The 17,772-nt window shown below is 34.2% G+C and overlaps 1 protein-coding gene across 1 annotated transcript in view; it reads left to right on the top strand.

Annotated features, from left to right (window-relative positions):
• The window catches only part of LOC137933153 (perilipin-4-like), a 52,133-nt gene that overhangs the window by 18,033 nt on the left and 16,328 nt on the right, over nt 1–17,772 (top strand). The window contains exon 2 of the mRNA XM_068776962.1: nt 13,890–14,069. Coding sequence (XP_068633063.1) covers nt 13,890–14,069 — 180 coding nt within the window. The remainder of the gene's footprint in view (nt 1–13,889; nt 14,070–17,772) is intronic.

Raw genomic sequence — 17,772 nt, 5'->3', positions numbered from 1 at the left:
AATATATATACATATATGTGTGTGTTATACATAATGTACTAATAGAAAAGATTAAACATTGATAAAGATCTTTACAAGTACATATGTTATAATAAAATTACTTTTTAAATCAGTTTCAATTTCGCATTACTTATATTTAACAATCATCACATTTACAATGAGCAGTGGCAGTCACCGCAGTAAAAAGCAGAGACTTGATCGCCACTGCTTACAAATAAGTTTTTAGATGATAGACAGCAGCGTCCTTTTGTGTACCATAATACCACACTGTGATCGCCAACCCGCCGGCGTGGTGATTATGGTATAACCCCCATAGATACCTTTGGGAAAGGTATGTCTTGCAGTGTTGTCTATGGTCAAAACGCCGACGGCACTTGTAAATTTAACCTTTATGGTAATAAGCGATTGTTATTACAATTGCCTGTACATAAGTTTTTTAATCGTATTACTTAAGAAAGCATACATCATTACACTTACGCCTGCTTGAGTAATTCTGCTTTAAACCATTTGAACTCGGATCCGGAATGGCGAAATGTTATTACGTACAATATCGTATTAACTTCGCGTAAATTGAACTGAATTAATCGAACGAAGTCTGTACACAGATATTGTATCTGTTCATTGTTTTACTCACGTACTGGTCAGTAACACGTGAACAATAAAAGATTTGTAATATTTTTATTTTTATTTTTGATACGAAAAGTTCCGTTGCCAGTATATTATTTAAAGTGAAGTAATCATTTTCAAAATGATGTTCGAGAATATATAATAATAAATCTCTATATCTACTGGACACGCTGTAACTTGAGAACGATTTTACAAATTTCATTTATGTTTTTTCAAGAAGGTTCCTAATTTGAAAGACTGCGTAGAAACTTGATTTTTTTTTAGAAATTGTAATGATCATCGTAATTGCGCATATGACATTATACTAAGATATTTCTGGAGTATGTTTTTCTATAGGAATGCGTCATCAGTCAATGATTTTGGGTAGTACAAAATCGATTAAGACAAAAAGAATTTGTCTGAAATCGTTACATTCATATTCATCGTTACTTTTAATAACATTTCACGAGTAACAATTTGTTTAAGTTTATGTTTTATCGAAATATGTACACCATGACCATAGTAATGACATGCGATTCGGATGAAGAGCATTCGGGGAGCTCTGAAACATCTTCTTTTCCTAAATACCACAGTCTGAATAGGTACGAAAGATACGAGATGTGGTCGCTTACGATGAGAGAGAGCAATGGATAGGGTTGCACTTGGAGTTTCGCTATAAGATCGAATTACAAATGAAGATCCGTGGGGGAAATAAGTACATCGACGAAGCTAGAGGAATTACTTGTCCGAAATGGCAGCGGGCGGGGTACATCTCTCATGCAACCGATGGCTGTGAGGACAGAAAGGTTCTCGAGTCTCGACCACGAGCCGAAACGACTGACCATTTAGTTAAGATCACAGGATGTCGCTTGAATGCGGGCAGTGCAAATCTGGTCATCGTGCCTATGCCATGCAGTGGGTGTCTATCGCCTCAAAAGAAAATAATAACTATTAAAATTTAAATATTTAATGGAATCAGGCGTTACCTCGCGGAAGTCCATTCTAAGTAAGAAAAGGACCAATATTTAGCCACTTCCGCACATGCAGTGGTAGTCGTGCAACAAAGTGCACCGCCCGCCAGCCCGCTGATAAATGCGTATGCGGCAAACAATGCGAATCACACAACCGCCACCGCTAGTTATTAAAATTTAAATATATATAACATAATTTACTTATCCATATAAAAAGAAAAGAAACAAATATATATATTTAAATTATTTCCAAGTTACCATTATTTGGTTATACAAAAAATAAAATTAACGTAGTGTTTATGAATAAATGTAGGTTAGTAGTTTTTTTGGCAGACCTAGAAATCATTCGGTCAGCGGGAGAATACGGCTAACGATGAGTTTTTCTTAATACGTTTGGCAAAGCACACGCGTTGTCTTGAGATATTTTTGATGCGGGTAAATAACTGTATTTATATACTTTCGAAGTGGATATGCGCCAACGGCTTCAGAACAGATATGACTGGATCATTTAATTTGTAAATATAAATTAATATTCGCTATGAATGCAATGATACTATATTTAATATATTACGCGTCATTCTGGTTCACTGTTGTAGGTGGTAACCGTGTAAAGAAAAGAATTGTGACAAATTTTTTACAATACAAAGTTCAATTAATTTAAAATCGCTTTTGTTTATCGATTAATTCGGTCTTCGTCACATTTATTAATATAAGGTAATGAAGTATAATGAATATGTCGCCTTCAAGTCCTCTTGAATGGGTAATGATGAATTTAAAAATGAAATAAAGTGGAGTATTGACCACTCAGTGTGTTTTGTCTCAATCGTTTACAGAGAATGCAAAATATAATTAAGGTTAATAAAGGTTCAATTTTATTTTCTATTCTTTATTTTGTATATTAATTAAAACATTTCAATGGTATACAGATTAAATCAAATTTAATTTGAAATTAAAATTCTTTTATATTTTTTACGCACTGTTTGCATACGTTGGAGGACTGAGACTTGACTTAATTCACACTTTGTAAATTAATTATATAAGATTACCACTGCTCACAAACAAATATTCAAAGGACGAGCAGCAGTGTCCCTTGCATACCATAACACCACACAGCGATCGCCAACCCGCCTGCCAAGCATGGTGATTATGGTATATCCCCCATAGATATCTTTGGGAGAGGCGGATGCCCTGCAGACGACGTCTGCTGCGTTTGCTTTTTTCTGTACACTATATATATATATATATATATATATATATTATATTAATTATATTATTAATAACCGATTGAACCGTTGTTCGGCTCCTTTCGTTCACTCTCGGCTCGGCTAAACGTATGGACATTCCTATATTTTTCCCACTATCGAGGCTGAATTTACACAATCTGGTCATAAATCGAGTCAAGGAGGGCGCTTAGACTAGCCAGGGTTCTCTGGGCAGCCTCGGCTAAGGCTACATTCTATTATATCACCGGATTGGTATGCGGTTGAGCCATTACATCGCTTAAGCAGATAGACGAGGGACCTCAGTTTGGTTTATAAATACGCTTTTGGCATTTCAGTTTAAGAGCATCGGTAAGGCCAAATCTCGACTTGGTCGGTTATTACCTAGCCGAGATCCTCTTCTGAAAGCCTTTGTGTCCAACTACTTTCCCTCGTTTATCTATGACCCAGAAGTAGACCAGACCATGGAGTACTTCATTGTCGGCTGCCCTGTGTTTGGAAGACTCCGCTGTGATTCCCAGGTCGGAATGGGGAAGAGGAATGTAGAAGTAGCACAATATACAATACAAAAGACTTTGAACTGAGTCAAAAACGATCAAGCTAGTCACAGATAAGCAATATAGATTTAGTTTATAAGAAAAGATAATGAAACAGCGATAATTGTATAAAAATAAAACTGAAATAAAAATTATAAAAAATAGTAGAATTTAAATAAAATCGAAAACTGATAATTTAACAAGCTTTGATCTAGGATCGAAGATGAAAGAAGAAAGATGTTTCGAGAGAGATTTGAATGTGACGAAAGATAGAGATTGTAAAGGACAGAAGGAAATTTTAACATAGAGGATTGTGGAGGAAGAAAGGTAAATGTTAAATATATTAGTTTACTCGAATTGTAACCTTCCTCACACATTGCAGGAAAGAACGGGACGTTCCCAAAAAAAAGCCATAAAACAACATTTGAAAGTCTTAGTCCAAGCGAACCAAGAACTCGAAATTACCAGAGATTTTTAAAGATCTTTGAGAAATCCACTTCAATTATAATATAGAAGTTTAAATGCTGGAAATGCCACGTAGTATTAGTGGTAGCGACATTGCTTATAAGAGCACGAGATACTGTTAAAGCAAGTTTTGGCACGCTCCTTTAAAATGTCATTTAAAAGTATATATTATGTTTGTATTGAGTTTTATCGAATAACTTAGTGTCAATACTTAGTTTTTTGCACATGTAAACAAATCATTACCTCTTTAGTAACTGTAAAGATAGTGTATTTTACCTATTCTTGACTCTGGTAAATACAGTCAAGTATTATCTGTTATTGCGTTGACTCCGTTATACGTGGCGCTGCTCTTATATAAGCGAACCTTATTAAATCACGGCAGCTGACCGCATGCACTTCCGAACGGTGCAGTCCAGTGCACTCCAAGCTATTTGGGTCGCCGATCACTCTAGACGTTGCGAAAGACGCCATCAAAGTGCAATGATCCGTTTCAAGAATTATTTGTACATGTCGTTAATATAAAAAGTACATACATCCCTATGTTTTTTTTAGTAATTGATTAATAAATTTCAGAAATATGAAAGTTTTTTTTTGAATTTGAATCGATTAATCGACACTCGTTCTATATTCACTATGTAAACATTTCTCTGTATGCTACGTGCTTTTCGCCATAATTTGAGAAAGACTAATACTTTGTGGAAAGGTAACGAAGCGGCAGATAATTTGCGAAAAAAGGTTGTACTGTAGGTATAAAATTAGATATATTACTTTATTATACAGAAATATTACACAGATTGAAAACTTTACATTTTGTATAAAGGAAACAATACATAATAAGTACAAAGTCAAAGGTATCTCTTTGTGTACCGCGTTTTGTCGATTTTGAGGGCAATAATAGACAATTAGTTAGACTTACCATTGTAAATACAGGGTTGGATTCTCCTATAAATATTTATATGTATATATTCACACTATCGGATTCTTCTAACTGTAGGTTGTGTGATGTTAAGGAAAATGTGCATCATATGTTGTTGCAATGTTCCAAGAATCGAAGTAAGAGATAGTCAGAAACTTGGTCAGTACGACGTTGATACCTCGCAGTAAATTTTGTCAGCTCAATTGAATTCAGATTGGCCTCTTGTATCCACGATGATTATTGTATGGCATTTAAACCTTATGAATGTTTGTGATGGTCACAAATAGTTCACATAACATATGTACAAATAAACAGAAAAAAACTAAAAAGAAAGATTAAACTATAAATACTTCGTAGGTTTTTATAGATGGCAATGACAGCTCTTTTGAGTTGAGCGTTAAGATTATCGATCTTAAAAAAATCTTGTTTTTCACATGGCACATCATATGATTTTTCCCGTATTGGAAAAGTATTAACAATATTTGTTTTTTAAACTGAACACATGCACTGACAACGTCTGTCGGATCATATTTTTAAAATTTATAAGTTGTGGACTTAAGCCTCGTTTACCTTTGCCCTGACGTGTCATTTTAGTCTCATAAAAATGTGAATTCCATTTTTAAAACATGTCTTGACATTTTATTATCAGCCATTTGTAGTAAATAGCTATGTTACATATGCACGAATACCAAGCTGAACATTATCATTACATATAAATAATACATTTTAGTTTTATTGAATTAGTGTGACTGAACTAGTTTTATATTGGATATTGTAGTAAGCTATTGTTAATCTCTTTCACGTAGTATAGTAATGGACATTTCATGAAATTCGTGATAAGTTGAAATAGATTTAATTAGTCTGTGGCATGGAACATTTAGATTATATTTTCATACTTTAATTATTGATATTAATAATAATATTAACTTTTGTTTCCATGCTTACCAATAGATAAGAACCTCGGTGAGTTTATTTGTTATTATAATAATGTTTACATAACGATATTACAGCACTGTTAATTGTATTTCAAATATAATTTATTAGTCTTTTTCTATTTTTACATATAGGTAGGTAAGTAAATTAACTTACAGGGTCTTCATTTACAGTCACCGAACTCGAGAAATTTCTCAGGAGTGTCGACTCGGGCCTAGGATTAGGTGGTTCCTAAGCTGGACCCAGCTGGACCGTTCCACTGTGGAATGACGTCCTCGTTAAGGTTGTCGGAAGAGGCTGGATGCAGGTTGCTTCTAACCGATTCCATTGGATATCTTTAGCAGAAGCCTTTGTCAAGCGGTGGACGTCTTATGGCTAAAAGGACGATGTTGATTTTCTTCCTGGAGTGACTGAAAAAGAGAGGGCCGTGGCTGTCTCTTGATACACTTTTGAATACGTAGTTCGGGTACCCTAGATTGCTGAACGACGCGACTTGCCATTATGAGAGGTAACTTCTCAGAACTCTGTGGTACGATGCTCAGGGCTGACGACCCGTGCAGCGGGTTTAACCTTTCAACTGCCTATGGAAATATCTACCCAAATTCCTCGGGTGCCTTCGAGTCAGATCTGCTCGAAATAAAATAGGATACTTTATATCGAATCACCTTAAAAGTATAGTTTCGAAATCGCTTGCTCTGGGTGTACTACAGACCACAGGATCATAATCGTTACCGACACTGACAGGAGCCATGTTGCGGCAAATGAAGGGTTCAGCCTCTTTGTCATGCATAGGCGTTTACTTTCAATGGCCAGATTCTTTTCCCTATATAACCAAATTTTAACCATCGTACCGATGCTGCTTTAAAATCCCTTTCTAGAAATTTTGCGTCCGTTTGGTCTTGACTGGCTTAAATCCTTATCCTCACACAGTTTAATTTTTTTTTCTAGTTATTTCATTAACTTTAAAAATAATTAAAAGCTCGTAGTACTTGTTTGCCTTAGTTGTTTGGTCGTTAGTTATATTTGTTCTCCAAGGAACAGTAAATTATATAAGTATGTTTCCATGTGCTTGAAAATTAGTATAAATCAGGTCTAAAAGAGATCTCCGCTATATTCTATTGTTTCTGATACGGTACCACCGTGGCCGTCCAGTCAAAACATTAAATAACGTAATGATAATATAGTTAAAACCATTTTTAAATTTTCGATTACTATCAGAGGGTCCGGAAAGTAATGTCGCTTTCTTAAGTTAAATTCACACGACAACATTTTTAAAGAGTTTTTATTTCTAAACAACAATATATTAACCTTCGTTATCAACAACTTTTTGCTATCTAAAAAAAAATTCAATATCGAAGTGCTAAAAATCAATCGGTTTTTATGTAAAAAACAGAAACGACGTTACTTTCCGGTCCCCTGATATATATTACAATTAATTGTTGTTTCCAAATCGTCTCTAAAGACTTGGTGCTATTAAAAATTATCATTTTGTCGTATTACAATAGAACAAATGAATATTACCATGTGATCACTATACGGGTTTGTTGAAAATAGGTGAAAAAGCTTTTAGTGACAAATGACCAATTATACGTAACCAATTGTACATTATATATATACAACTTTGAAGAACATAAAATGGAATATATTTACACTATTCCTTTTGTAATGTCGGACCCCAAGAGAAATAATGGCACGGCGAAAGGGGCGTCGGTCGCAATTTATGGAACATAACGGAACACTCCTACGATGAAATTGGAACAGTGCTAGGCGTGCTTTTATGAGGCCGGTTATTGCCCTCCCTTATGTAATATAATATTGTATCTAAAACGATATTTACTTATATAAATCAAGTGTATATATACTTGCGTGACGGTGCGATGTTTTCTACTTAGAAATATTTATATGCAATGTTGATTAAGTTCAAATTAAGTTTTATTAAAATGTAACCGATATAGCCTAGCATATTGGTTATTTGAAGTGGGCATTTTGCACATTGCGCTAAAGTTTTGAAGTGGATATCATGGACTAGCAAGTTAGCATGGGATGTCTATCTACAAGGTTAGAAAGACCTTGTAAATGTCGCTTCTATCCGGAGTATCTATGTCCAGCTGTGGACCTACTACGAATAAACTAATTGTGATAATGATTCCTTAACCGCGAACAGCGTGGGCGGACCGTGGTTGGATCCGGATCCCTCTTCGGCTCGCCTGTGGTCCACGCTGCCGTACTAACCCGCAAGCACATTCCAGCAACACACCCCATCAAAGCTCTACCGCGAAGAGCCAACAACAACAACAACGTGCGAGCGTTCCCGTGCAACTGGTAGGCGCCCTACCTGCTTTAGTTTCTAGTTTTTTAATATAGTTCACGGACCCTTCCGCTCCGTGAACTCAGTACCGATGAAGCTGTAAAAGCCTTAGGGCTAACAGCGTTAACATGTTGAAACAAAACATAATATGATAATGATGATAATGCAATGATTATTGTGTATGTCGCAATGTTGATTGTCATCACAGACAGACAGTAACAAATGCAATTAGAAAAAAGATGAATGTTAAATAAGAACGTTTTTTTGTTATTTGAAAAAAAAATTACGTAACAAAAACTTATTTAACAACTACGGTTAAGTATATAGTAAAGCTTTATTTCATTCCATACAAATGACTTAAAATTAGTAATTTTAAATAATAGTTTTGATAATTTTGTACTAAGTTTGTATGGACCCCCTCAGGATAAAAGCCTCCTCCAAAGGTTTCCATTTTTCTCTATCTTTCGAAACTTGGAGCCACCCGTGACATTCGCAGCCACGATCTCGTTAGTCCATCTGGCATTAGGCCTGCCTCTTGTTCTGGTTCCGCGTGGTTTCGTCCACTTTAAAACCCTTTGTGTCAACCTGTTATCAGTATATAATACTTAGAGTTATATAGAAATTTTTGTATAAAAAAATTTAATAAGTGAATTAGTTAAAATAGTCAAAAACACGTGGTAGATATTGTTTGATACCGACAAAATTGTTTCTACGGAGAAGTGCTTCGACATGTACGAATCATGCGAACATGTGTGAATTATTTTGTGTAGTCAAGGAGGGCTGTGTAGGTGAGGTAAGCTGCTGCGGTAGTGGGGGTAGTGACGTATATCCATTCACCTTGACCGACGCAAAGGAAAATCGATAAAGCTCACTGCGCATAATGCCGTTACAGACTTCTGTCGCCATGTTAGGTTCTATTAGGTATACTGTTAAAATGCGACCGAATTTTTTTTATAAGTTTAACATCATGTAGATGTACTAGATAAACTGTTATTTAAAAATAGAACAGAGATATATGGAATTCCTAACCGTTAAAATTCTCTCACTCTGGTCCTTCTAGGCAAGCACACAAAGATTTCGATGATCAAAAGTAGCCTATGCTGGCAGACTTCATACCACGCAGAACAAATAGCAGCAAATCTAATAGCTCGGAATGATGGTCTGCTCATAAAAGCCGGTCAGAAACTCAACAGTTGCTCTTCTTGAATTAAGTTAAGCAATGTTGGATGTGTATAAACCGTGTAAATGAATAAAGTATTCCACATATTTTGATCACCTAAAATTCTTGAATGTTATAATAAAATATATTTAGGAATATATGTTTAATTTTAGGATTAAATCTAAGAATACAAAGGTCTTATGTACACTCTGATCCATGAAGGATTTATTAACTTTATCAAGACGAAATAAAGGCGTTACGAGTTTATTCTCTTAGCTTAATGGTTCCACAGATATCGTGATGAGGGAGTATATAGGTGGAATATATATATATATATATATATATATATATATATATATATATATATATATATATATATATATATGAATATATTTATATATATGAATAGATTTTATTTATGTAGTATTATAATTACATTACTATCGAATAGTAGACTTTGTAAGTTTAATTTTTATAGCCGTAGGATTTTTATTCTCATTTATCACCTCTGTACCGCCCAAACAGGTAGTTAATGACATTGGATTTTATATTATGTTATACTTTTTATAGCATAAGTATATAAATAAAAACTGGCCACAAATTTAATGTTATGGCAAACGTAATGTCAATTCTATTATTGTAACGTAAAAAACGTAAATGTAGAATGTGTGAACATTAAATTTGCAAGGGTTCATATGAACATGGATTAAGGTCAGTGAACATTGTGGCCACTTCGCAGATTCTCCTTATTGCTATATAACGACTTTTCTCATAGCTCAATGGTAATAATGATTCAATAAATAAACGCACATAAAAAGCGAAGAAGAAAAAGAAAATTTTATTCGAAGATCGGGGGTTCGATTTCCGGCAGGCACGCTTTGTATCAATTTAAAAACTAAATAACAAATGAATAAAGAAAACATCGTGAAGAATCACTAATATCCTAACCTAAAAATCAGTAAAGTATGTGTCTCAACAGTAGGAATATTAAAATGCTAACATCAACACAAAACATGTTGGTGTACGTTGCCTGAAGTCTTGTAATTGAAGATTTCAGAAAAGATTATGCCTCCGTCCGATCACACCATCACCACTGCAGCTTACCATATAATACTGTGATGAAAAAGTAAAGGAATCTAATATATAAAATTCTCGTGTCACGGTGTTCGAACTTGAACTCCTCTGAAACGGCTTAACCGATTTTTTTACCAAATTTTATACGCGTATTTAGTAGGTCTGAGAATCGGCTACTATCTATTTTTCATACCCCTACGTGATTAGGGTTGTTCACCCTTAAAAATTTTCTTTTATTTTTTTGACGAAATTTTTTGTTTTTATTTTTTTTTATTTTGTTTTAAATTTTCACCCCTCTACGATCAACCCTTATTTTTAAATTGAAAATTAAAAATATTTTTTTAGCAAAACAACGTTTGCGGGATCAGCTAGTTTTTTTTTATAAAATTATAATTATTTATTTATTCTTTCAAATCAATTTCAGCTTCTTCAAAGTAATCCCCATCTGATAAAACTCACTTCTGGCAGAGCTTTTTCCATTCCTCGAAACAGTCGGAATTCTTGTATAGAATTTAACACCTTTTTCGAATAGGTTTCTATCTCATCAATCGTGTCAAAACGTTTACTGAATAACCAGAAGTCGAGACAAATTAGACGAATACGTTGGTTGCGTAATGATATGAGCAGAGTTTTTGACAGTTTTATTCCAAAAAAATGAGACGACGCGTTTCACTAAATTGAAACATTTGTAAAAACACGTGTAACGCAGATATATTGACAGACAGATGCTTGGCAAATGTTATAGACAGTTCTACCAATCTAAGAAAAAAATTACCAGCCTTCCTAAAGTCTGAGAGCTTTAAGTGACAGCTTTACTTTATTTTTAAACGCAGTGCAATAGCCGAAATATTTTTAAATATTTTTTCCATAACAAAACATATATTAATAGTAATATGTTGATGGCCATATATCTGACATGTTTATGTATAAAGGGTTCGGAATGAATGTTGAGTATTATTTTTCTTTATACTTACTTTACCAGATAAGCAGGTGGTATTGAAGGTCAGCCAGTGCGGGCTGCCTTATAGGGGTCGTTATCCATACAGGCTTGGAACACTGGAATTGCGATCTTAATATGAATTCTTTATTGAATTAAAAACAATCATTTTATATTATTATTATTATAACAAATTTTTAATACTTAATGTCTACATCTATATATGTAAGTAAACGGTAGATGTACAAATGTCATTATGATTAATTTTACCGAAATATGTGTGGAGATGTAGCAATGAAAACATTTGATTTAAAGCAAGAACTTTAATTAAACAAAAACACTCGTACATTGCAAATCTGACAGTCCACGTGACCTTCCCTGTCAATGTCAACCCCTACATCCTTCTATCGTAATGATGCACGACAACCATATTTCTTCATATATTGAAGATATTTAAAAAATCCATATTGTTAAAAGTATTATATAGGCGACATATTCTATGCAGAGGAATTTTGGGTTCATCACCATTATCAACGTTTTACTCGTAGGATGTCCATCTCTACAAATTGCAAATAGAACCGATCAAAAACCGCCCATACCATAGCATCTTCTGACAACCTTTACAAAGTCGTCTTCTCACCTTAGTCATACGAAAATAAAAATATAATGTCTTTAATCGTGTTGATCGATATTAACGACTTACGAGTATAAAGCCTTTGTTCGTCTCTTTCGGGCATCTTTGTAGTCTTAATGCCTAAAAAGCGTCACATTAATCCGAGATCTCTTCCTGAGGGCGGTTCGGTCACTTAGTAAAATGTTGGTTTAAACCATAAGAGATTGGCAAAAACCAACCCAGGCTATATTTTATACTGTCCCTGGCGATTACTTATTATAGAAGCAAGCGTACATTTAACACTAAGAAAATTTATTCTCTAACGCCTTATGTATTGCCTATTGCAGAGGTGACCATCACGCGGCCCGCGGGCCGCTTGTGACCCGTTTAACATGTGTATGCGGCAAGCATTTCTAAATTTGAATTTATTTTATCGATTTTCCCTCATCAATATATCGTTATAAAAAACTAAATGATGCACAATAAGAACTGCGTAAACATTAAATATATGCTCGTAATAAATAAACGGTGCCAATTTTTTTATTAAAAATTTAAAATTATACCTTTTATCGTTATTATCTTGTCTATTTTTATTATGTATTAAATTTTGTAAAATACCTTATTCTGATGTTTATTAAAAATAAAGCTTTGTAAATTATTTTGTTATATTACGAGCGGCCCGCCAAATAAAATTAAATTTAAATTAGCGCATTGATTATAAAGGAAGCTCACCCCTGGCCTAGTAAGACAAACAAAGGAACACTAAGTTAATTAAATTATTTGTAACTACACGTGGACTATCACCTAATTCGGGTTATTAGTAGTGTAACGGTTCTAGTCGAGGCATCCTAAGGAGTCCTTGTACTTAGTGATCGTGAAGAAATTTGGGACAAGCGTTTGTAACGATCCATCACCTTAAGCATGATAAAACTGAATGTTAGGCAAACAGAATTTATCGACGGCATATATTTTTATTTATTTATTGAAAAGTGGCAGAGTAGTACAGGCCACGTGCAAGAACAGATGTTCGCTGGAACCTTAAGGACTAAAAACCAAGGGACTGCCTAGCGAAGTTCATTCCCAAGGTGTACAGACGACTTTGTTATGGTGTCCAAAAGATGTTGGATGCAGGTCGATTCCTACGTCCTATCGGAAATCTTTGGAAAGGCCTATCTCCAGTAATGTACATACTGTGACTGAAACGACGATATTTTATTTATTTATTTTCAATTAAACTTTTTTTGTTTATTCTCAATATGTCGTTGACGGCTGAACTGGTTATAAACTGTGTTACAGCTGTGAGCGTCCTTCTCCTTAAGCAGCGATAATACATTTAAATGCAGAATTACAACTAGCTAAGTTATATCTATACAAATAATTCAAACTTAAGATAAAAATAATATAAATATGTTAATGCGTGTGAAGTTTGTTGGTATGTTTCGTATAAAGATATATGTTGATTTCAAAAAGTAAAGTTTTATTAGATTAAATTGGATTAATTTTCGAATAAAGGAAGCAACTTTAATTACAACTTAAATCAATGGTAACGATACAAAATAGTCACGTATAACGTAAAAAGTAAAATTTAAATGGAATTTTTCTCGCGTTTATCGTATATTCTTCAAAGTGTGTTTGGAATAAAGTTAAGTGAAATTGGTTGTTGACAATTGGAAACTATATACAATTAGGAATTGATAGACATCTAGTTATACTATCTAGATAAATTAATGGTCATCAATGGTGCTTTAAAAGTTATAACTTCTGTTGAAAGCGTATTAATCTATATTGATTAAAGTCACCACTCCTGTGTCATTTATAAGATAAAAAGAAGGCTTATGATCATTTTAACCGCAGCATGTTCACTGCTGGACATAGGCTTCTACCACAGTTTACCAATAGGACCGGTGGGAGCGGCATGCATCCAACGTCTTCCGGCAAACTTAACAACCATGATTGAATGAGAGGTTGAATATCGTCCGTGGTATTCACCAGAACCTCAAGGCCCCATCTTTTCTGCAGGCTATATCTTGCCAAATCGCTAGACTACATCGGTTACTTTAATTCATACCAAGAATTGTATGAAAAACATGAAAACACAAACTAATATTCAATTAATAATAATAGAATATTAATATTATATCTGTATTACAGGCGCTTTCCGAAGCATCGGAGAGAAAACTGCGTCTCTGTTTGAGCGCAAGAAGAAAGACGCGGAACAGATTGCGGCTGAGAAGGCGCAAGAAGCTGCCCACGTCGTAGAAGATCAAGTGAAAAAGGCGGGAGAGCTTATCGGTGGAGCGCAGCAAACTGCCAGTCAAGCAACTGATGCAGGTTTGTGATACAAACACCAATACGATCCAAAGTGATTCCCATACAACTGTATTTTCCTTCCTAGGTAGAAACTATATTTTGAATAGTAAGTTTCACATGAAAAATATCTTCATATCGGTAGACGCCCATTTCAAGGCCACGTATTTGGCCTAAATGTTCACGCGACACAGGGGATTCTCATTGGACTAGATGAAAGTGCACGCAATTACTTGCTGTCCCGTATATGGAGGGCTTAAAGTGACTAGTGATGTGGAAATGGGTTTGACATTGCATGCGGCATCATCGCTTCCTTTTTTGAAGAAGAAGAGCCCCCACACTTGCAGGGTGACGTAATTAAACGTAATAAAACAAGAAATGTGGCGAGGTATGAAAGGTGATGCACGAATGTAATGTAAATGAATAATGTGAGAATGATAGAAAATATGAAGAATGAAAGAGTGAAGGAAGAGAGAAATTGTGAAGGATGAAAGAAATTGGGTGATAATAGTAAGGAATATATGTCAGTCCCAAAAACAAAATGGGGGAAAGAGTATCTAAATTAAAATAATAAATGCACAGGTCTCCCCAAAGATCGCCACGAGGACTCTCGAGGACTGTCAGCGACCATAACAATGTCGTCAGTCCACCGAGAAAAGGGCCCAGGGCTTTCCCTCAGGGCCATCCTCGGTGATCGCGCTTTGCACATTAAATTCGTCGTTGTCGCACTAATGTGAATAGGCACCCAAAAGATTGAAAATCAACACATGTTTAAAGTGTGAAAATAAGATGAATAAAACATTAGTATGATAAGCTATCCTATTGGAATGTGTGCCTAAACATTTTAAATGTTTTAAAAATTTAAAATATCCTAATTATTTGGCTGCTCACTATATGCATTCCAAAAATAGATAATTATTATCTGTCTATATATAAAACTGAATGTTTGTCTGTATGTCCTTTATAGAATTGTAAACTATGCATTTGATCATGTGATGATCTTTAACAAAGTTGGTGGTGAAAGGTTTCTAAGTTGGTATGACCTAGTTTCCATATATGACGCCACTGTCATTCCAATGAATTTCATATATTGCTGTGACAGTTCATGCTGATTTGAATTAAAACGAAAACATCGAATGAATGACGACGTTTCGAGTTGTGGTTGAGATAAAAAGTTATGTAAATTGTGAAATTTATGCCCGGCTTACATAATTAAATTTAAAATGAAAAAAATACTTAATAATTTTTTTTTGTTAATTTCCACGCGGACGAAGTCGCGGGGCACAGCTAGTATTCATATAATATTGATTGTCCCGATGTTTATTTACGGAACACTCAAAAAAAACACTTTGGATCTAACGTTATTTTTATAAGCAATTGATTTCAACTCGATCTTATTTTATCCCTTTTTTAACGAGGATTAACTAATTAATATCAGTATCGTGTTCCAAACTTTAATTTGGATAGAAATAAAATAATCTCTGTGTTTAAACATTTTGTAAATAATATGAATAAATTACTTTACTTATTGTACATAGTTTTATGCTATGTTGAACAGAGTTTCCCTGATGGTTAATATGTATCACTAATGGTGGTGTTTTCCATAGAAACTATTTATATTAAGAAAGTAAAAAGAGCAGTAAACCATTACATCTGATGGACTACTAAACAAAGGTTAGCAGCGATAACTAATTAAAATATTTAATGCATTTTTAGAGATATTTCATTCTATAACCTTCGTCAATATATATAACGTTGAACTACGACGATTAAATTGATTAACTTTTTGCCACAATTATAGATAATGAAACACGATTTAGAATTCAGATAATTTATATTCGGAAATATATCATTTATACCGAATATCCTCGGAGCGTGCTTTCAAATACAGGTCCACCAGCGCCGTGGATTTCGTTGTATTATTTTTGGCCCCATAAAACAAGTCCGGCAAGTTTTTGCGTCATGATTCATTAACACCGATATCCAATTTTGGAAATTTTAGTATAACAGAATAAAACATTACCATCTATAAAACATAACCACATATAAGATTTTATCCAGGACATTGAACCTGCTACCTTCGATCGCTAGTCTCAGTTCTCTATCTCTGTTCGTACGATAGTAGAATAGTAACACTTGTAAATAATGTGTTACTATTAACCCTTTCGTTATCAGGGCCGGAGTTAGCCGGCATCCATTTGCCGTTCCTTTTATTACATTGTTATTGAATTGATTTCTCCTTGCAATCAATTTTGTTATTTAATCCGCCTTCAGCCCAAGACAAATATTTGCAAGTAAAGTGCAAATTTGGAAACTAAAATAAAAATGTAAAAAAATATAGTATAAGTCACGCACACATGTCCGGTTGTGTAGCGTCACTTCGGCGGAACGGACTGCGGTAAGGAAAGGGTTAATTTACTTTAGAAAAGTAAATCCCTTACTTATATCTATATTTCAGGATGACCTTTTGAATAAAGAATTATAGTTATTTTTTTAAAATTATTAAAAAAATACATCGTAAAAAGATTGTCTGTGGATTATTATCTTTTTATGGCCTCCGATATAATTGACTTCTAGTAATTCTATACTATATTACCGGGTCGCATGCAACAGCTACCGGGTGAATAAACCTGTTTATCGAACAAGGTTACGTTATCTATTAGATTACTTTTGATTAATTGTTTAGTAGCTGTTCGTATTCTTAACAAATCAGTCGCTGTGTTTTGTTTACGTTTTCTTTTCAGTTAAGTTATAGCCATGTCATTCTTTACCACTGTTTTTAATATAGGTAAGATGTTTTAATCTACTTCTTCTTTCTTTTAACTAATCTTAAATTTTAACGCGATAAGTCTTCTCTCTATAGAAGACTTGTAATATCGTTTCTGTCGAAATATTTTACAGAAAAACCGATTGATCTTTTACAGCTCCGGTATAAAAAATTTGTATACTAGATGTGAAAAGTTTGTCCATAACGAAGGTGAATATATTGCAGATTAAAAATAAAAATTTGTTTAAAATGTAGTCGTGTGAATTTAACTTAAGAAAGCGACATTCCTTTCCGGTCGTAATATTTACGCAATGGTAACATTTCTTTTTATTTTTAACTAGTTTTAAATTCAGTGCATATGTTAATAAATAGATATGAACATCATATATTTAAATTTGAAACAACTAAATATTATCATAATTAATACAAAATATAATCTTAACAGTGAATAAAAATAAAGGCAATAATGAAAAAAAAATACCGTAAATAATAGGAACTATGTGGTCAAATATAGTTCAGGGATAGAGAACTGAGACTTGTAATCTTAGGTCGCGGGTTCGATGCGGATACAATCTTATGTAATTCACACTTTGTACATTAATTATATAGGATTTCCACTGCTCACAAATAAGTTTCCAGAGGATAGGCAGCAGCGTCCGCTGCTTACCACAATACTGCGCTACGATCGCCTGCCAGGCGTGGCGATTACGGTATATTCCGCCATAGATATTTATGTGCCAGGCCTAAGACTTGCAGTGAGCGTGTATTGGCTGAAACGCTAAGTTAAATTTCATGACGATTAAATAAATATATTTAAATAAATTGAGGATAATCCGGGAGCCGCTTCATGTGCTCCTTTGCTTTGGACAGCAATTTCCAGAGAGTTTACGGGGAGCCCAAATATGACTGTATAATACGCCCAAATATACTTATGACGTCGGATGTATAAGATCCTTAATA

The sequence above is a fragment of the Battus philenor genome, unplaced genomic scaffold (genome assembly GCF_028537555.1).
Source record: "Battus philenor isolate CCGP_79_NKW_IND1 unplaced genomic scaffold, ilBatPhil1.0.hap1 SCAF_13, whole genome shotgun sequence".
NCBI lineage: Eukaryota > Metazoa > Arthropoda > Insecta > Lepidoptera > Papilionidae > Battus > Battus philenor.
Note: the sequence above shows the minus strand (reverse complement) of the source record. Positions and strands in the feature narration are given on the sequence as shown.